General features: G+C 39.4%; 1 protein-coding gene across 1 annotated transcript; it reads left to right on the top strand.

The window, feature by feature from the left end:
* The first annotated feature begins 304 nt into the window (after positions 1-304).
* On the top strand, positions 305-16,510 carry LOC133443787 (neuroepithelial cell-transforming gene 1 protein-like). The gene is made up of 12 exons (XM_061721011.1): positions 305-586; positions 2,399-2,465; positions 2,565-2,624; positions 4,070-4,177; positions 4,271-4,438; positions 4,538-4,600; positions 4,713-4,809; positions 8,479-8,555; positions 9,960-10,217; positions 10,330-10,500; positions 10,612-10,798; positions 15,666-16,510. The coding sequence occupies exons 1-12, from the start codon at positions 450-452 to the stop codon at positions 15,986-15,988; spliced, it is 1,716 nt and encodes a 571-aa protein (XP_061576995.1). The 5' UTR covers positions 305-449; the 3' UTR covers positions 15,989-16,510.
* Positions 16,511-16,742: the final 232 nt, after the last annotated feature.

Below are 16,742 nucleotides of genomic sequence, written 5' to 3'. Positions count from 1 at the left end.
ATGCCGATTACTGAAATAAAATGCACATTGTAATTAAAAACACTTGTCGTAAACATGTTATCTGAATTGTTAGTTTTCATCAAGATTAGAGAGATTTGGATATGTTTCTCGCTGAATTATCAATTTAAGGCAGTCAGCTACTGTGTAACTTTCTGATAGGACGTTAATTAATATTTGTTGCATTCAAGTCCCTTACAACTATTGGCTCCTCCCACCTTCCGTTACCATGGCAGCGCAGCTCGGAGCTCTCTCCTGATTGGTCCATCTCGAAAAATCCGCCATATTCAAACTTCCGCCATAGTGGGTGTCCAGTGGGTTGTCATTCCTCTTGTCTCCTGCTCTCTTTGTTTACTTTGAGCCACATTTCATGCGTCTGGATTCCCGTTTTTAGTTGTGAGCCCTAAATTACGTTTCGGAACACGTAATTTCACAACGAAGCCTTCCGCAAAATGAAAGAAAATGAAGATGTTGACGGAAAGACACTGGAAAACAATAGGCGCAGTCTCCGCAGGACTTCATCGAGGATTTCTATTACCAGCGCTGCAGAAAACTCTCCTCAAATCCTGCTGAGAAACAACTCCAAGAAGTATGTATATGTGCAGAGTGGGGGAAACTTTCATCATTTGCCTGTCCTGGGCGATATATTTCGGTATTAACAACTTTATTACGACACGTCGAGCATGGCTGGTAATAACTGGTAAACGGTGCCTTCAGGTGCAGCTCGGAATTTACTGGTTTAGGTCACGTTCACAGCAATTTTCTTTATGGATCTAATCATGTGATTCCCTGCTTGCGTTGTTAAGGAGTAACTGGAGCGTAATATACCACTGTTCACGGATAAAGACGTTTAATTTCTAAGTCCAAGTGTATCTAAAAGAAAAATATAATTCATTCTTGTGTGACAATATATTTATTCATTGATTAGCCTGTAGAGGATATTTCACATTTAATTCAAATTCAAAAAAAACTTTATTGATCCCTGAGGGGACAGTAATTGTATGAATTGTAACATTCAATCTAAAACATGTAAACTATGAATACTTAGTGTTATTTAGACTACCTGATAAGCTTGACCAACTGTCTTACAAAAGATATAACAGTTATTAAGTTATTACATTTATTATAACATGAAAATACTGCAGACTGTATTTAAGTTAACAGTAGGGTTGGGTAAGTTGGTTTAACGAAATGAAGTGAATGTGGAGTTTTAATATATCTGATTGGGATTAGAATGCAAAAGCAAAAAAAAGGGGATTTTGAAGTGAATTGACCTTTTTGAATTGACCTTGCAATCACAGCACCATCAGTCTTGTAAATAAGGGAGTACTTTAAATAAATACCACAGAGGAACCAGTTTTCACCATCTAAAACAACAGAAAGCCCCCCCCCCCCAAAAAAAAAAAAAAGATTAATTAAAACCATGTCTTAGTTTACCAGCCGATTCTGTCGCTGTTTTTCAAAAAAATGCCCATAAGATAAATGTCTGCTTGATTTCACAAGTTTGCACAATTGCTCCAGATTTAGTTAAGAAAATATTTTCCTTTCTGTCTTTTCCTTCTTTTCACATCAGTGACAGGTTTGTAATAAATGAAATAAAAAATGATGCTTGGTTGAAAAAAAAAAAAAGATGTTGTTCTCCCTGAACAAAGAGATACTCACTGGACATTTAAAACTGTAGGTGGTCCAAGAAGGTCCCTCTGTGACACAAAACCATTCAATCATAATACATTTCATGGCAGCTCAACCAAACACCACATCACTTTTTCATGAGACAGTTTAAAGATTGTTTGGTTGGTACCATGTTGGGCACCAGACTTTATAATGTAAAATAATGATGATAATAATAATAAACGTATTGATTAAATTCCTGCATTCCCAGCTGCCTCCTGTGTTTTACATCTCAGTGCCTTAAATGCTGCAAGCATTTACCAGAACAAAATGTACTTGTGTCCTCATGTGATGAGCACAAGTGGAAGGTTATGCACAAGTGTGTGTTGATGGGCTTGAAACAGCCTCTGGGAGTCATGACACTCTTGTAGCTTATTGGTTTTGTAAATGTAATTGACTTTTTATTTCCTGCGGTGGCACAGAGCAGCACAGCTCCTTAAATGGTTTTAAGAACGAACACTCCTCAGTCATCCTGCAGCAGCTGTCACGTTTAATAAAAATAAGAGGACGTAACTCAGATAAAAATGTGCTGAAAATAGCACTCAGACTGATATGACCTCTGGTTAGCCCTGCAGCTGATGTTAATACGGTGATGAAAAAAGGTCCTTTTTTTTTTCTTTTCCTTTCACTTTTAGATACATTTGACTTGCTGATGTTATACAACACAGTAACGTGGATTTAAAAACTTGTTTTCAGTGTACAAGGCCTGAAAATGTATAATTTCTTGTAGACCTCCACTTCAGAGAGGCAGCTCCTTCACCTTTCTAACGCCCGGGACTCCGTGGGATTTCAGTCTAGTGAGTTAACCTTAAAACACTGTTATGCTTAACAACAATTAAAAAATGTGGCTTTCAGCATGTTTCTGAATGTGAGATGTGTCTTTTCTGTTTCTGCAGAAAAGAAAACGCAAAGAAAAAGATGACGACACAGTGAGTCTGTCCAGCTTCGACCTCAAGGTGAGAAGGCCTCCTCTCAGTACGCTGCAGGTCTAGTGAGCACCCTTGTGCGTATCCTGACAGTAAACTTTAATCTGCATGACTCAGGTCTCATCACAAACAGCCGTGAGTGTTCTCATTTGTTATGAGCTCAGGATAATCCTGCTATCCCTTAAACCTGCACAATCACCCTCTCTCTGAGGAAAGCGTCGCCACAGAAACTCTGAGCCACCTTATCCTACAGCATAATCAGTCTCTTGTTGTGGGAGCTAATGATAAATTCGGGGCCGATTTCAGTACATTAGTGAGAGTGATCTAGTCGCTTAATTAATAAGTTTTGTCATTGGGGAGCAACAAACTTTAATAGCCTGGTGGGGTGACTCTACTGTTGTGGGGATGCTTTCCTACTGCAGCAGCTGATAAACGTTGCATCAAAGACCTTTTGTTTTCTTTGAGATGCTCTGTTGACTCTTTTGTTTTATGAAAAACAGCAATGATGCCTCAGCGAATAAACTGAAGCTCTGTTATCATAGTACTTCCCGGGACGTAAAATTAATATTTTGTCCCGGAGTTATTCCTGGAAGATGTAATTAATCCCGTTTCAGCTATGTCCCTCCCTTGGCGGAGCTTCATGTTTTGGCTTGTTTTCTGCTGGATGCCCTTTCTGACACAGGGAGATACTCACGTAGCAGGCGACCTTCTGCCTGGGAGGCAACTGCGCCAGCCACTTCAGTGCCAGAGCATACACTAAATCCTAAAAAATCCCAGGTCACAGAGTTGAGAAAGACATATTAATAACCTTATGTTGGTTATTATTTTTATTTTATTTTTTCAAAAGTTGATATTTCTTGATCTCTTAATGCCTGCGGCAATACTCTGTCAGAATATCTAAGAGATGCAGCATGACAGCTCGCTTGGCGACTTGTTTCCATAGATCTGGTAACAGCAGCTCTTTTTTTAGGTCGGGTCAGTTCCCTTTTCTCTATGGTGTCTTTCAAAACTCGCGTTAGAGCTTTGTACAACTTAGGGTTCTTCAGAGGAACAACAAATGCTCTAAACTATAGAAAGTTGTTTGTTTTCTCACAATGGGACCCCTTTAAACCCCATTGAAAATACTGTATCTGAAAGCATCAAAAAAGAAAATAGAAACCAGCAAATATAGAGGGTTTTTCCTCATGCTGTCTGTTTCTGTCGAGATCTGTAAATGTAAATTCAGAAGAAAAAAAATACTTTGAGGTTGAATTATTTATAGTTTTAGTTTTTTGGAACTTTTTCACACATCCTCAGAACAATAATCTCTAAACGATGTCCTTAAAAAGTATTCAAATTTAGAATTGCCTAACTATTTACCTGAATGTTTTGGGATTTTTTTTCTTGACATTTCATACATAACCAGAACTTCTTACAGTTTAAGGAGGTTTAAGTTTGTGTAGTTCGGATAGAACTGACATTTTTCCACTTCACAGGAACCAAATAACAAGCGTGTGAGACCGCTGGCCAAAGTTTCATCCCTCGTCAACCTGATATCTCCTTCAAAGAGTGGAGCAGTGCGGCGGTTCGGTCAGACCATCCAGGTACAAACTGAGCCGTTGCAACACATGGCCTCAAATTCAGCAGAGTTTCTGTTTTCCTGAAATATGTGTAAATGTTTTGTGTACGTTTTCCAGTCGATGTCATTACGAGGCGATAACAAGTCCCCTGGAACAATTCTCAAAACTGGCAGCAAGGCTCCAGGTCCGACTCCCACTAAACGCAGGAACAGCACGCTGTGGTCTGAGACGCTGGACGTCCATCAGAAGAGCACCTTCTCCACTAAAGAGATCAAGAGACAAGAGGTCAGGAGGTTCACTGTTTTTTTGTTTTTTTTGTATGTGCATGAAAAATCACATTTGAGAGACAAAAAACTAACTACTTCTTTATAATGTACTCTCCAGGCAATTTATGAACTTTTCAGAGGAGAGCAGGACCTCATTGAGGATCTTCAACTTGCACGAAAGGTTGGGAGATTTACTTTTACATTTAAAAAGACAAAAATGAACATTGACCTTCCGTCGACTGACTTTTTTTTTTTTTTTTTGCAATCATGTTCACTGCATTTTCCACATGCAGGCATACCACGACCCCATGCTCAAGCTCTCCATCATGACCGAGGAGGAACTGGCTCACATCTTCGGGGACCTGGACGCATACATCCCCCTCCATGAGGGTAAGCTGGTGCTAACCACTTTATGTTCACACTGTTTTAAATCCTGTTTAATGTTAAGATCCTAATCTCTTGCCATAATGGTAATAAGTGTAATGATAGTTTATAGTTTAAAGCAGCTGAATAAATGCAGTTCCTCTAATGTCGGTCAATGTTCATCGATGATTTATATTAAAATGTCCAACTTTCCACTTGAAATAAACACAAAAAAAGTTATCTCATCAGATAAAATTATACATTTTTGGTAAACTTGATATCTAACATTTGGATTAAGCGCCTGGAGAGCGTAATCAATCTTATATGGAGTTTAGTTAAGCAGCAGCGACATCAGAAATGATCATGGGTGGACAGGTTTGAACAGAATTAATGTAAAGTAACGGTATCTGGAGCTAAGCCAAACTAAAATAGATAATTTGTGGTGACTGAGGGGAGATGGGCATGTTCCAACCAGTCACCAGGCTTGTTCGCTCCCCTCAGTTTTTGATTAACCAAGATTCAATAAAGCAACCCTGCACATATGGTGTTCAATTCAATCCAATTTTATTTATATAGCGTCTATTACAATAGTAGTTGTCTCTAGGCGCTTTCCAGAGACCCAGAACATGACCACTGCGCAATGATTACATAAAAAAATGGTGGGTAACAACTCTCCTAGTGGGAGAAAAACCTTAAGCCCAACAATGGCAAGAAAAATTCCCCATTAGGAGGGAAGAAACCTTGAGCAGGACCTGGATCATAAGGGGGGACCCTCCTGTCGGAGGCCAGCTGGGCAGAGCAGGAAAAGAGAAAACAGACAGAGAGAATGAAGAACAGAGAAAGGAAAGACACAGACACAATGGCTAACTGGTCCACTACAGGGATGACTATATGAACAGATTTAGACATCAGACACTGGGATGATCAGAGGGCGGTACTGCAGGTCAGGATGCAGCTCCTGAAGCTCTGGTCTGCAAACATGCACAGTAGGGATGGGTGATATTTTACCGTTCACGATAAACCGTCAAAAAAATTCCCCACGGTAAGAATTTGTCATCTCACGGTAAAAACGATAAATTGAGGAAATTAGCCTGAAAGAAAGAAAGAAAGAAAGAAATGAGCCTGAAAGAAAGAAAGAAATAAAGAAATGAGCCTGAAAGAAAGAAAGAAAGAAAGAAAGAAAGAAAGAAAGAAAGAAAGAAATGAGCATGAAAGAAAGAAAGAGAAAGAAATGAGCATGAAAGAAAGAAAGAGAAAGAAATGAGCATGAAAGAAAGAAAGAAAGAAAGAAAGAAAGAAAGAAAGAAAGAAAGAAAGAAAGAAAGAAAGAAAGAAAGAAAGAAAGAAAGAAAGAAAGAAAGAAAGAAAGAAAGAAAGAAAGAAAGAAAGAAAGAAAGAAAGAAAGAAATATTCCCGTTGATGACACTTTTTGTATTGGTATTTTTTTTATCGTTATTGGGATAAATGCCAGAAATTATCGTGATAAATGTTTTTGTCCATACCGCCCATCCCTAATGCACAGAAGAGAAAAAGGGGAGGCTCACCAGCACAACAAACTACAAGAACAACGGAGAACAATTATGGTGATGAGATACCGGTAATTCTTATTAATTGAATGTTAATAAGAATGTTAATAATAACAACTGTGGGTTGATCTGAAGAAAAGGGAACAGAAGAGGAGGAGAGAAGAAGGGGTGAGGAGCACCTCTCAGTGGATCATGTTGGTGTCTCCCTGCAGCGTACAGTCGGTCTACAGCAGCATAGGATGAAGCTCTGTTTAAGACCAGCTGCTCTAGTCTTGTCCTGCAGCTGCAGCTATATCTACTGACTCACTACACTAACTAGAGGCTTTACTAAACACAAATGTTTTAATTTTGGTTTTAAAGGTGGAGGTGGTGTCAGCCTCCTTAAGCCAAACTGGAAATTGGTTTGATAGTAACGGTTCCTGATAGCAGAACGCCCACCCTCCAAATCTACATTTGGATACTCTAGGGCAGGGGTCTTCAACCCTGGTCCTCAGGACCCTAAGGACCCCTGTCCTGCATGTTTTAGATGCTACCCTGCTTCAGCACATCGTGATACGAGGAGCTGTGTCAACAACAGAGCTGTCCAGACCTTGGTGACAAGCTGGTGACGACCGTTAATTAGAATCAGGTGTGATGATGCAAGGCAACATGTAAAACATCAGGACAGGGGGTCCCGAGGACCAGGGTTGAAGACCACTGCTCTAGGAACTACAAGTAAACCTGCACTCGGAGAACGGAGAGCTCTGTTAGGAACATAAGGAACTATCAGGTCTTGCAAATATTGCGGAGCTAGGCCGTTTTGGGCTTTATACGCAGGTAATAATATCTTAAGTTGGATTCTGAGTTTTACAGGGAGCCAATGAAGTGAAGCTAACACTGGAGAGATGTGGTCTCTCCTGCTGATTCCTGTCAGCACTCGCGCTGCTGCATTTTGGATCAGCTGGAGGATATTCAGAGAATTACTTGGACACCTGTTAATATCACATTACAGTAATCTTAGCTAAAAATGTGTGAATTAGTCTTTCAACATCACTCTGCGAGAGGATTCTCCTAATCTTTGTGATATTACGGAGATATACTTTATTAATATATGGTTTAAACGACAAATCCTGATCGAAAATAACACCAAGGCTTCTCACAGTTGTACTGGAGGGCATCGCAACACAGTCTTATCCCCTCCTAAATACTTTGGACCAGAAACAATAACCTCAGTTTTATTTGAATTTAGAAACAAAAAATTTGTGGAAATCCAGTCCTTGATCTCCTGAAATGGTTCTGTTTCATCTGGCTTCATAGACAAATACAGCTGCGTATCATCAGCATAATAATAAACGGGTTCAGCTGCCGCCAACACACAATCCTTAAATACTGTAGGGCTTTTCAACCAAAGCGGTTCTGGTGCTAGTTCTGGGCTAGTCCCAGACTTGGCACCAGTGTTTCTGCTTTTCCACCACTGGCTGTGAAAGCTGCGAAAAGCAGCCACAAAACCTTACGCTACATTGGTCCCAAAGCTTTACTGGGCCAGATGCAAGAGCCGCTATGTCATGGGCGGGGGGCATGATCATCGTAACCAACCTAAAAAACATGCAACCGCCATATTTAGACAACATTTGTGAGTTTAGTTTAGTTCAGTTACAACAACAAAGAGTCAAAGCATGAAATCTCACCTGAAGCAGTAACGGAGCAAGTTGTGTCCTTGCTCTCCGGTCGTCACCAGAGTTGGGGGGCTACCAGGATGTTGATGGCCAAAAGTTGCATGAAGTCTATTCTGAACTCCAAACAATAGCTTAGGCCAGGATGAGCGTTTTGCATTTACCGAAAGTTGCTTTCCTTTGTTGTTGTTGTTGTTCTGAGGAATTTTGTGCTCATTTTACGGATTTCCTGCTTCCGCTTCGGTCACGTAATATGTCACGTAGGGTCCTGGCTCTCCGATGCCCTCCGGCCAGTGGAAAAGCAAGCCAGTTCGTTGTAGAACTTATTTGGTACTGCTTTAGCACTGGGCTAGCACCGCTTTTTAGTCATTCAAAATAGACGACTGCAGCTGGGCTACTTGGCAGTAAACTTCTTTCTGATTCTGATTCTGATCTGATAATCCTGTGAGTGATGTCACAGTTTGTCCAGTTCTTTTTTTCGGTCCATGTTTGACCGTGGCAAGTTTCTTTATCTGCAGAGTTAATGATGAAGCTGACGGAGGGAACTGGTCCTGATGGAACGGTGGCTCAGATCGGACAGATCGTCATCGACTGGGTATGTGTACAGTCAATGCTACTGGAAGTTCGGAAGTTATTAAAAAAAGAGTTACCTGACAGTTGGATTCTCAAGTTAAATGTAATGTTTTGTTCAATTTTTATTTATTTTTTTATTATTTATAATTTTTATTTTTCAAAATGAAGACAGGGACAATAAATTAAAAAAAAAGGTTAACAACACCACATTTCACATAATCAAAAAAAAAAAAAAGACAAGGGGGTGGGGGGAAGGGTTAGTACAGATAAACTTTAAGAATGATGGTGCCTCTAGCGTCAGTTCAGGTCCAGCTCTAAAAGAAGAAGAATTAAAATAAAATAAGCATGTGACCAACAAAACGGGTCATATTATTATTACATTATTCTCAACTGTTGTCTAATGACAGTCCAAGGGGCAAATTGATCATTTTCATTATCTTTGAGGATTGCGGTTGCCTTTTCCATTGATAATAAATCCAAAAATTCCTTCAGCCAATTGTATTTGTGAAAGCAGTTCAACATTAATCAACGCAAACATATAGTTCATCAAGTTCAGTGTGTTTAAAACTACATTAATGGAGTGACTATTCTGTGATCATGTCTAAAGTTCTGGTGAAAAATGTTGTTATGGCCCCTCTCTTAGCAATATTCGGACTCTCGGTTGACTCCTCACATATCAGCTCCGTACAGTCGATAAGAATAAGAATAAGAAATCCTTTAATAGTCCCCCAGAGGGGAAATTTCCAGAATTTTATTTTTAAATTTTATTATTCTTATTCTTATTCAGAAGTATTGGCTTTCACATCTCTTTTAGCTAGACATCGTATCCTACTTTCATGGAAATCCCCCAAGTCGCGTCTATTGCTCTTTGGCTTAGTGATGTTATGTTTTTTCTAAAATCTGAAAAGGTGAGATATTCAGTAAAGGGCAACTCAGCTAAATTTGTTCGTAAATGGCAATCTTTCATGGATTACTTTAACTCGTTGAAGACTCTACCCACCGACTGATCCCTCCCCCTTACCTTAATTTTCTTTTCATTTCTTTCATTTATTTATTTGTTTTGATTATTGTTAATGTTGCATTTGGTGTTTTATTTATTATTTCCTTTTAATGAGATATTAGTGATGGGCATTTGCATTTACCACTGCATTTGTTTCTGTATGCCGCATTTGCTCATCCATTGCTCTCCTCCATCGATCATTTGTTGCTCATCTGTTTATTTTTTGTTTAACTCTACAGAGACTCTGTTCTTGGTTGGGTTCTGTGTGTTTAAAAAGAAAAAAAAAAAGATGGGACAATGTACGATGCATAGTTCGTGTCTTTGATTGTATGTGTCCATGTTGTCATTGTACGTTGTTTTTTCCTAAAAAGATCAATAAAAAAAAAAAAAAAAAAAAACTACATTAATGATGCCATGTATTCTCAGCTGCCTGGTCTGAACGCCTACAAAAACTACTGCAGCAACCAGCTTGCAGCCAAAGCCCTGCTGGATCAGAAGAAGCAGGATAAACGGGTCCAGGACTTCCTGCAGCGATGTCTGGAGTCCCCCTTCAGCAGGAAGTTGGACCTCTGGAGCTTCCTGGACATCCCGCGTTCCCGCCTGGTGAAATACCCTCTGCTGCTGCGAGAGATCCTCAGACACACTCCTCCCGATCACCCCGACGTGGCCAGTCTGGAGAGAGCTGTAGGTCATCTCCACGCGACACACACCTCTTAACTCACAGACGTGTTCACTTTAAAGCACATTTTACTTTTTGATGCTGTATATGTAAATAGTTCCACTTTTTATTATCCAGATCCTTATAATCCAGGACATTCTGTCTGATATCAACCTGAGAAAAGGGGAGTCTGAGTGCCAGTATTACATCGACAAACTGGAGTTTCTGGATGATAAGCAGCGGGACCCTCTTATCGATAACTGCAAGGCGCTACTATGTCACGGCGAGCTGCGGACCAAGAGCGGTTCGGTGCGTATTCTGGTTTTTCTTATTATTTCCATTCTCCTGCAGCAAAAATTGAGTATCTACATCATCTGTGTGACATTTGAAGCTGAGTTTTATACCCTGTTGCTGTTCCAGAGGCTGCATGTGTTCCTCTTCTCTGAGCTGCTGGTGCTGACGCGACCGGTGACGCGCAACGACAGGAGCTGCTTCCAGGTGTATCGACAGCCCATCCCCGTGTCTGACCTGGCGCTGGAGGACCTACAGGATGGAGAGGTCCGCTTGGGGGGATCCTTCAGGGGGGCTTTCACCAACGGAGAGAAAGGTGAGTTGAGACGTTCTCCTCCTGAACACTTAAGGCTGGTTTTCCTGCACAGTTTCATGCCTAAATCCATGTTTGCGTTTCTTTCTTTCTTCCGCAAATATTTGCAGCGGTGGCTCTTCTACATAGATATAGAAGTGTTTTTTGATTTGAAAGAAAGTTATATCTAATAATAAAAACGTATAGAGTAGAGAAAAGCACCTGCTGAAAGTGTTAAAGTCAGTAAAAACATGATTTTTCCATCAGTATAAATATGAAATATTTTGAACTATTAGTTACACAAACAAATCGTAAGACATCGCCCTGGTCCAAAGGAGACTTTAGTGACTTTTTTTGTCATTAAAATATTACCAGAAAAACATTAATTTGTTTTTCCCTAAGTGTATTTTCATAATTACCATTTGGCTTTGAGATCACAGACATTTAGATGTATTTTTTATTTTTTTTCAAATCAAATCAAACTTTATTTATAAAGCACCTTTCATACATAAAATGCAACACAAAGTGCTTTACATAAAACAAATAAACATAAAACGTATTAATGCCCTGCCCCGGTCCGTGTACTTCGCGGCCATCCGTTTTTTGTTTTGAAATGACAAAATAAAAATAGAGAAATAATCTGTTTCCCATCTTTTGTTTTGATAATAAAAAACGGAAAACGGATCGTTATCCATTATCCATTATCCGTTATCCGATTTCATTGATGTGTTTGAACATCGAAATTGGGAATTAAAACAGCGAGTGGAAAACTCCTTTCTCTATTTCCTATTCGTTTCCAACGGGGGGGGGCAGTATGTTAGAGTCCGTACATGTTATTGATTGGACGCTGCAATTTTTTTGACGCTGCAGTTGAACGGACTGTCACAACATCACTGCAGTTTCATGACGGAGTGAAGACAGATTACAGATTAAACTCATGTTTCACTCCCAGGTTTCGTATTTGATTTATTTTCTGTTTCAACATTAAAAAAAATCTAAAACTGTTAATTTTCAATCTGATGAACAACTTTCTTCATTTATTACTGCGCATGTGCAATCCCCCCATTTGTCCAATCCTTGTTTTCAGTATCATTGGAAACGAATAGGAAATAGAGAAAAGAGTTTTCCACTCCCAATTTTGATTTTCAAACACATCAATGAAATTGGATAACGGATAATGGATAACGATCCGTTTTCCGTTTTTTATTATCAAAAAAAAAGATGGGAAACTGATTATTTTTGATTATTTCTCTATTTTTATTTTGTCATTTCAAAACAAAAAACGGATGGCCGCAAAGTACATGGACCCGCCCCTCCCCCCTCCCCGCACACACACAGACAGACATAAACACACCACAATTCACCCAAGTTACACACACAGACACACACGCAGACACACGGTGTAGACATGGCTGAGCACTGAGGATCCAGGTGAGGAAACGGTAACAGGGAGCCGTCCACGCCAGGAGTTCTCATAGCCCGCAGCTACAAGGGGGGGGGGGGCCCACAGAGACCATCCCGGCCCGGACAGATAGAGGAGTCCACACCACCGCGGTGAAGCCGTGGTGCAGAGCTCCACAACCATCCAGGCCAGAACCACCCCCTGCAGGCCAGAGTCACTCCCAGCATGGAGGCTCCCCATGAGGAAACACTGGAGCTAAAAGCTACAAGAAAGCAGGATAAGATACACTAAAAGAGTTTAAAAAGTATAACATAACATAAAATCCTAAAAGTATGTCTAGAAAGCAAGACATTACATACTAAAAGAATAAGACAGTAGAAAAAGTATAAAGTATAGTATAAAATAGACCATAAATAACGACTAAAACATTTAGATATAACATTGAGATAAGACAATGAAAATAAAATATGATAAAACAGGATAAACTAAAGATTAATATAAAACAGAGTAGTAAGATCCAATAAAAATAGGGGTGAGCATAAAACATTTTAAAGAGTTAAATGAGTCAGTTAAAAGCCTGATTAAAGAGATGGGTCTTGAGCCTCTTTTTAAAAACATCAACAGTCTCTGCGGCCCTGAGGTTTTTATTCGTTTTGATTAGTTTTATGACTCTGAACTTGCCTTAGCTGTGAGTGGGAAGGATAATGAAGGACGTCAACAGTCGACCTGAGCTTGTTTATATTTCTGCTTGCCCCTGGTTGACTTGATGGTGCACATGTCAAAGCCAAGGTAACCACAGGGCAGTCGGTGTTAATTCAGGCTTTTATTCCTGATGCCGCCGCTCTGTTTGTACCTTTTATTCACTTCACTTTTTTTTTCTTTCAAAAGCTCAGCATTGCACACATACAAACCCAGTTAGTCCAGACTTTTCATAAAACAGTTTTCTTACTGTTTAAGCAAAGGTGACAAACGGTACATCTTGTTGTCGCTCATTTTATAAGGTATAAATGTCAACAGACATGTCAAACAGAAAAAAAGAAGCATTATCACAAACTTTGAAACAGAAGTCAATCTTTTAATCGTGGTCAAACTGTAACCCGCCCACACGTACCAATCAACTTCCCCAAAAGTCTTTCTCGTGAAATGGGTCCAGTTCTTTTCCACTGGTGCAGAATACACAGAACCCTGCAAACAGGACGGGGGGTTTATCTGATTACTCATACAGGAGCTTTCAAATATGATGGCTGCAGATTTGCTCATAACACCTTGGATCAACATGTTTTTACTGCAAAACTGAAATCAAAATCAACGCCATTCCTGCTCCACTGCCTGCCATTTTGGATGTTTTTTTTTGTTAACAAGTCTGGTTCACCAAAGCTGAGTCAAAGTTGACTCCAGAGGAACCACACTAGTTTGTGGTTTCATAAAGGAAGATAATTGAAATGCTTGAGCTCTTTAATTTTTCTGTGTTATGCAGCCTGAACTATTAATGTCGTCTTATCTAACTAAGTAAGTACTTTGCCGCTGTGAAATGACTGCTAACATTCGTAATGGACTCTGATATGTGAAATTCAAATCATCCACAGAGGGCCATTTAGCACTTTCCACATCATACAGGACATAAAAACACACTTAACAGGCTGGCTTTCCTTCGCTTGGTCCGTCAACACAGACTGTCCGTAAGTCGCAAGTCTGTACACTGCAGCACAACAAGAGTACAAGTAACACATATATATGTGTGTGTGTGTGTACATATATATATATATATATATATATATATATATATATATATATATATATATATATACACACCCTGATATTTCATAGGGACAGAAATGTCTTATGATCTGAATTAAGATAAGATAAGATAATCCTTTAATAGTCCCACAGAGGGGAAATTTGCAAAGTAGTCTCATTACTTTGCTCTATTTCTTCAGTGGCAGGTTCATATCTACATGTTTTGGTTTTCAATAAATCAGTTACATTTTTAGATAAATTCTCTGGCACCTTTGGTTAAATGTTCATATATTTTCAGTTTAGCTGTTGGCACTATTTCTTTATTGCAAGATTTTCTAGTCTGCATGAAACCTTTGATTGTTCAGTGTCCCCTTGACCACAGACATAATGTAATGGCAAGCAATGAAAAAAAAAAGTAAAATAAAATCTGTATTCACTAAACAGGTATGAATATGTGCATATTGTTGAGTTAGTGAATTATATTATAATTATATAGCATCACATTACCTTGTAATTACATTGTGTTGTAGACTGGCCAGCCATCTTAACTCTTTTTCTCTTTGGTGTTAATAATTAATAGATTCCACTTTGACTTCTGGAGGTCAGGGCCTCTGGGTGCCATTAAACAGGTGTGGACCCGATAACGTGACATAAGCAGAGCGACAATTACACTAGCGTTAACAAAAGACCTCTGACATGCCAGCCAGTACAGCAGGAACATGGAAGAGTAACCTTTGTCACTTTGGGAGTAGTACTTGTTGATCCAAGTTATTATACACATTATTTGCTCAGGGACAGTCCTGCATGAGTCATCGTGTAAAACAAGTGAATGAGTACAGGTGAACAATAAAGTACGGCGTTTCACTTCACAATGCAGTTTACCTGTTCACTGACAGGGGAAGCAATCTACTTAGCAAGACTCAAGATTTACTTTGTTACGTCTCAGATAAACGGTAAAGGTCTTTGATGTTGGAACCTCAAGTTTCACAAATAAAAAATAATAGAAGTAGATAGATAATAGTAGACCCTACTCTTAACCTCTGCTCTCCGCGCTGTTCTTGCCAAGAACCACTTAATTTATCACTTCTTGCAATTTATAGTATGTTTTTTAGTTTTGTTTTCGTCTTTGTTTTTTTTGTCTTTGCTTACTTGTTACTTGTCCAATATATCCATTCTTTTTCCATGTTTGGACCCAAATTATTTGTTTTGTTTTGTATAAAACCTCCTGAGTCGAGGTTCATAAAAGGGTAGGCATAATAAGCCTTGGCTTCAGCCTATACCTTTTCGGTGCCACTTAAAATATTGGACCTTTTTTTAATGTTGTATCCAAATGGACCGAAATAAAAAAAATAAAATAAAGAAAAAATAAAAAACACTCAAATCAATAATATAATAGAGTATAAGTGGGAGTGGATGATATAATAAAATAACTTTGTCCATGGCTTTACATGGACTCTGATGAAGGCGAAAGGAATCGCCGAAACATGTCAGGTATTTAAAAAACCTAAACATTCTTGTCCGACAAAAATAATAAGCAATTTAAATTGAGAGTGGATGAGTTTAGGGAAGTGTGAGTGACTGTAAGTTAGTGTCCCAAATTCAGTTTTTTTAAGCGCTGAGTGTACAAGCAGGTTAATGATTTCTGCCAAAGCTACTTAGAAAAAAATCCTAAATGTAAACTTGGGACATTTTTGTAAAGACGAAACAATGTAACACAGGCCGACTGTTTCTCTGTATTCTGTGTATCCGCAGCAAAGAACGTTTTCCGTGTGAGCTCCGTGGATCCGTCCCACGGCCAGTCCCACACGCTGCACGTCAGCGACGTCTACCACAAGCAGCAGTGGCTCAACTGTCTCCGCACAGCCATGTCCCAACAGCAGGGGGCTCCAGCCATGTGTCACCCGGAGACGTCCGTCAGGGCCAAATGCCGCTCCCCCGCTTCCATCCGCGATGAGAAGGCAGACGAGAACTCTCAACCCGCCGCCCGCCCCAAACTCAGGCCTCAGAAACTCTCCAAGACCAGACTGGACCAGAAGTCACAAGGATCGCAAAGGAGGAAGGAAACTGGAGTCTAAATGTGTAATCAGAGTTTTCTCTGAGACAGACACATCCTCAGTATCAGTTCTTTTTTCTTCACTTATGTCTTTCACTCCCATCATGTTCTGTTTTCTTTCTTTTTCTTTAGCTGCACTGAAAACCTTTTAATTTCCGTCCAAAAAGGAATCAAGTTTTCATCTTTTAAATGTGATATTAGTTTACAAATGTGATCGAGTGCCATTTGACTGTATGTGTACAACAGCTAAAACATGTATTTTATTTTCTCTTGTTTTGTATTTTAAAACATTTGTAGCTCTTACGTGTCCTTTTATGGTTATTGTTGTTTTATAAGTTTTTTCAGTTACGTGTGGAGCTGTCCGTTGTGTTATCAGTGCAAAGATAAGGGAACATTAAAGAGAAGATATTGCAACATCTTAGCTGTTCATGTGAAATTCAAGTGTTGCAAAACCCCAGAAATGTGTGAGATCTGGCATCAAATTACAATAAATGTATCCGGTGGATGTCTGTCACTTGGGGGGGGAGAGAAGTAAAATATGTGACTTGTACTCTTAAATTTGATCTGGTGGTGAGATTTCTTTTCAGCACATTTCTTTTAACGTACTTTGGCCTCAGTCACTTCCGTCTGCTGTTGACTGAGGCCGTCAACGCCCTTTTACAACACTAAATATGGAAATTACAGCAATTGTAAAACTGACGTGAGTTCCTCACTTCTTGGGATCGAAAAACTACATCCTTTCTCTTCTTTCTCCGACTTTTTGAGTCGGAACGTTG

This window comes from Cololabis saira, chromosome 5, assembly GCF_033807715.1.
Source record: "Cololabis saira isolate AMF1-May2022 chromosome 5, fColSai1.1, whole genome shotgun sequence".
NCBI classification, from domain to species: Eukaryota; Metazoa; Chordata; class Actinopteri; order Beloniformes; family Belonidae; genus Cololabis; species Cololabis saira.
Note: the sequence above shows the minus strand (reverse complement) of the source record. Positions and strands in the feature narration are given on the sequence as shown.

Bases quoted from the DNA above. Each gene is read 5' to 3' on its own strand.
- LOC133443787 (XM_061721011.1), top strand. From the start codon at position 450: ATGAAAGAAAATGAAGATGTTGACGGAAAGACACTGGAAAACAATAGG. The intron at 587-2,398 runs GTATGTATATGT...AATTTCTTGTAG, and splicing joins CTGAGAAACAACTCCAAGAA to ACCTCCACTTCAGAGAGGCA. The intron at 10,218-10,329 runs GTAGGTCATCTC...TTTATTATCCAG, and splicing joins TGGCCAGTCTGGAGAGAGCT to ATCCTTATAATCCAGGACAT.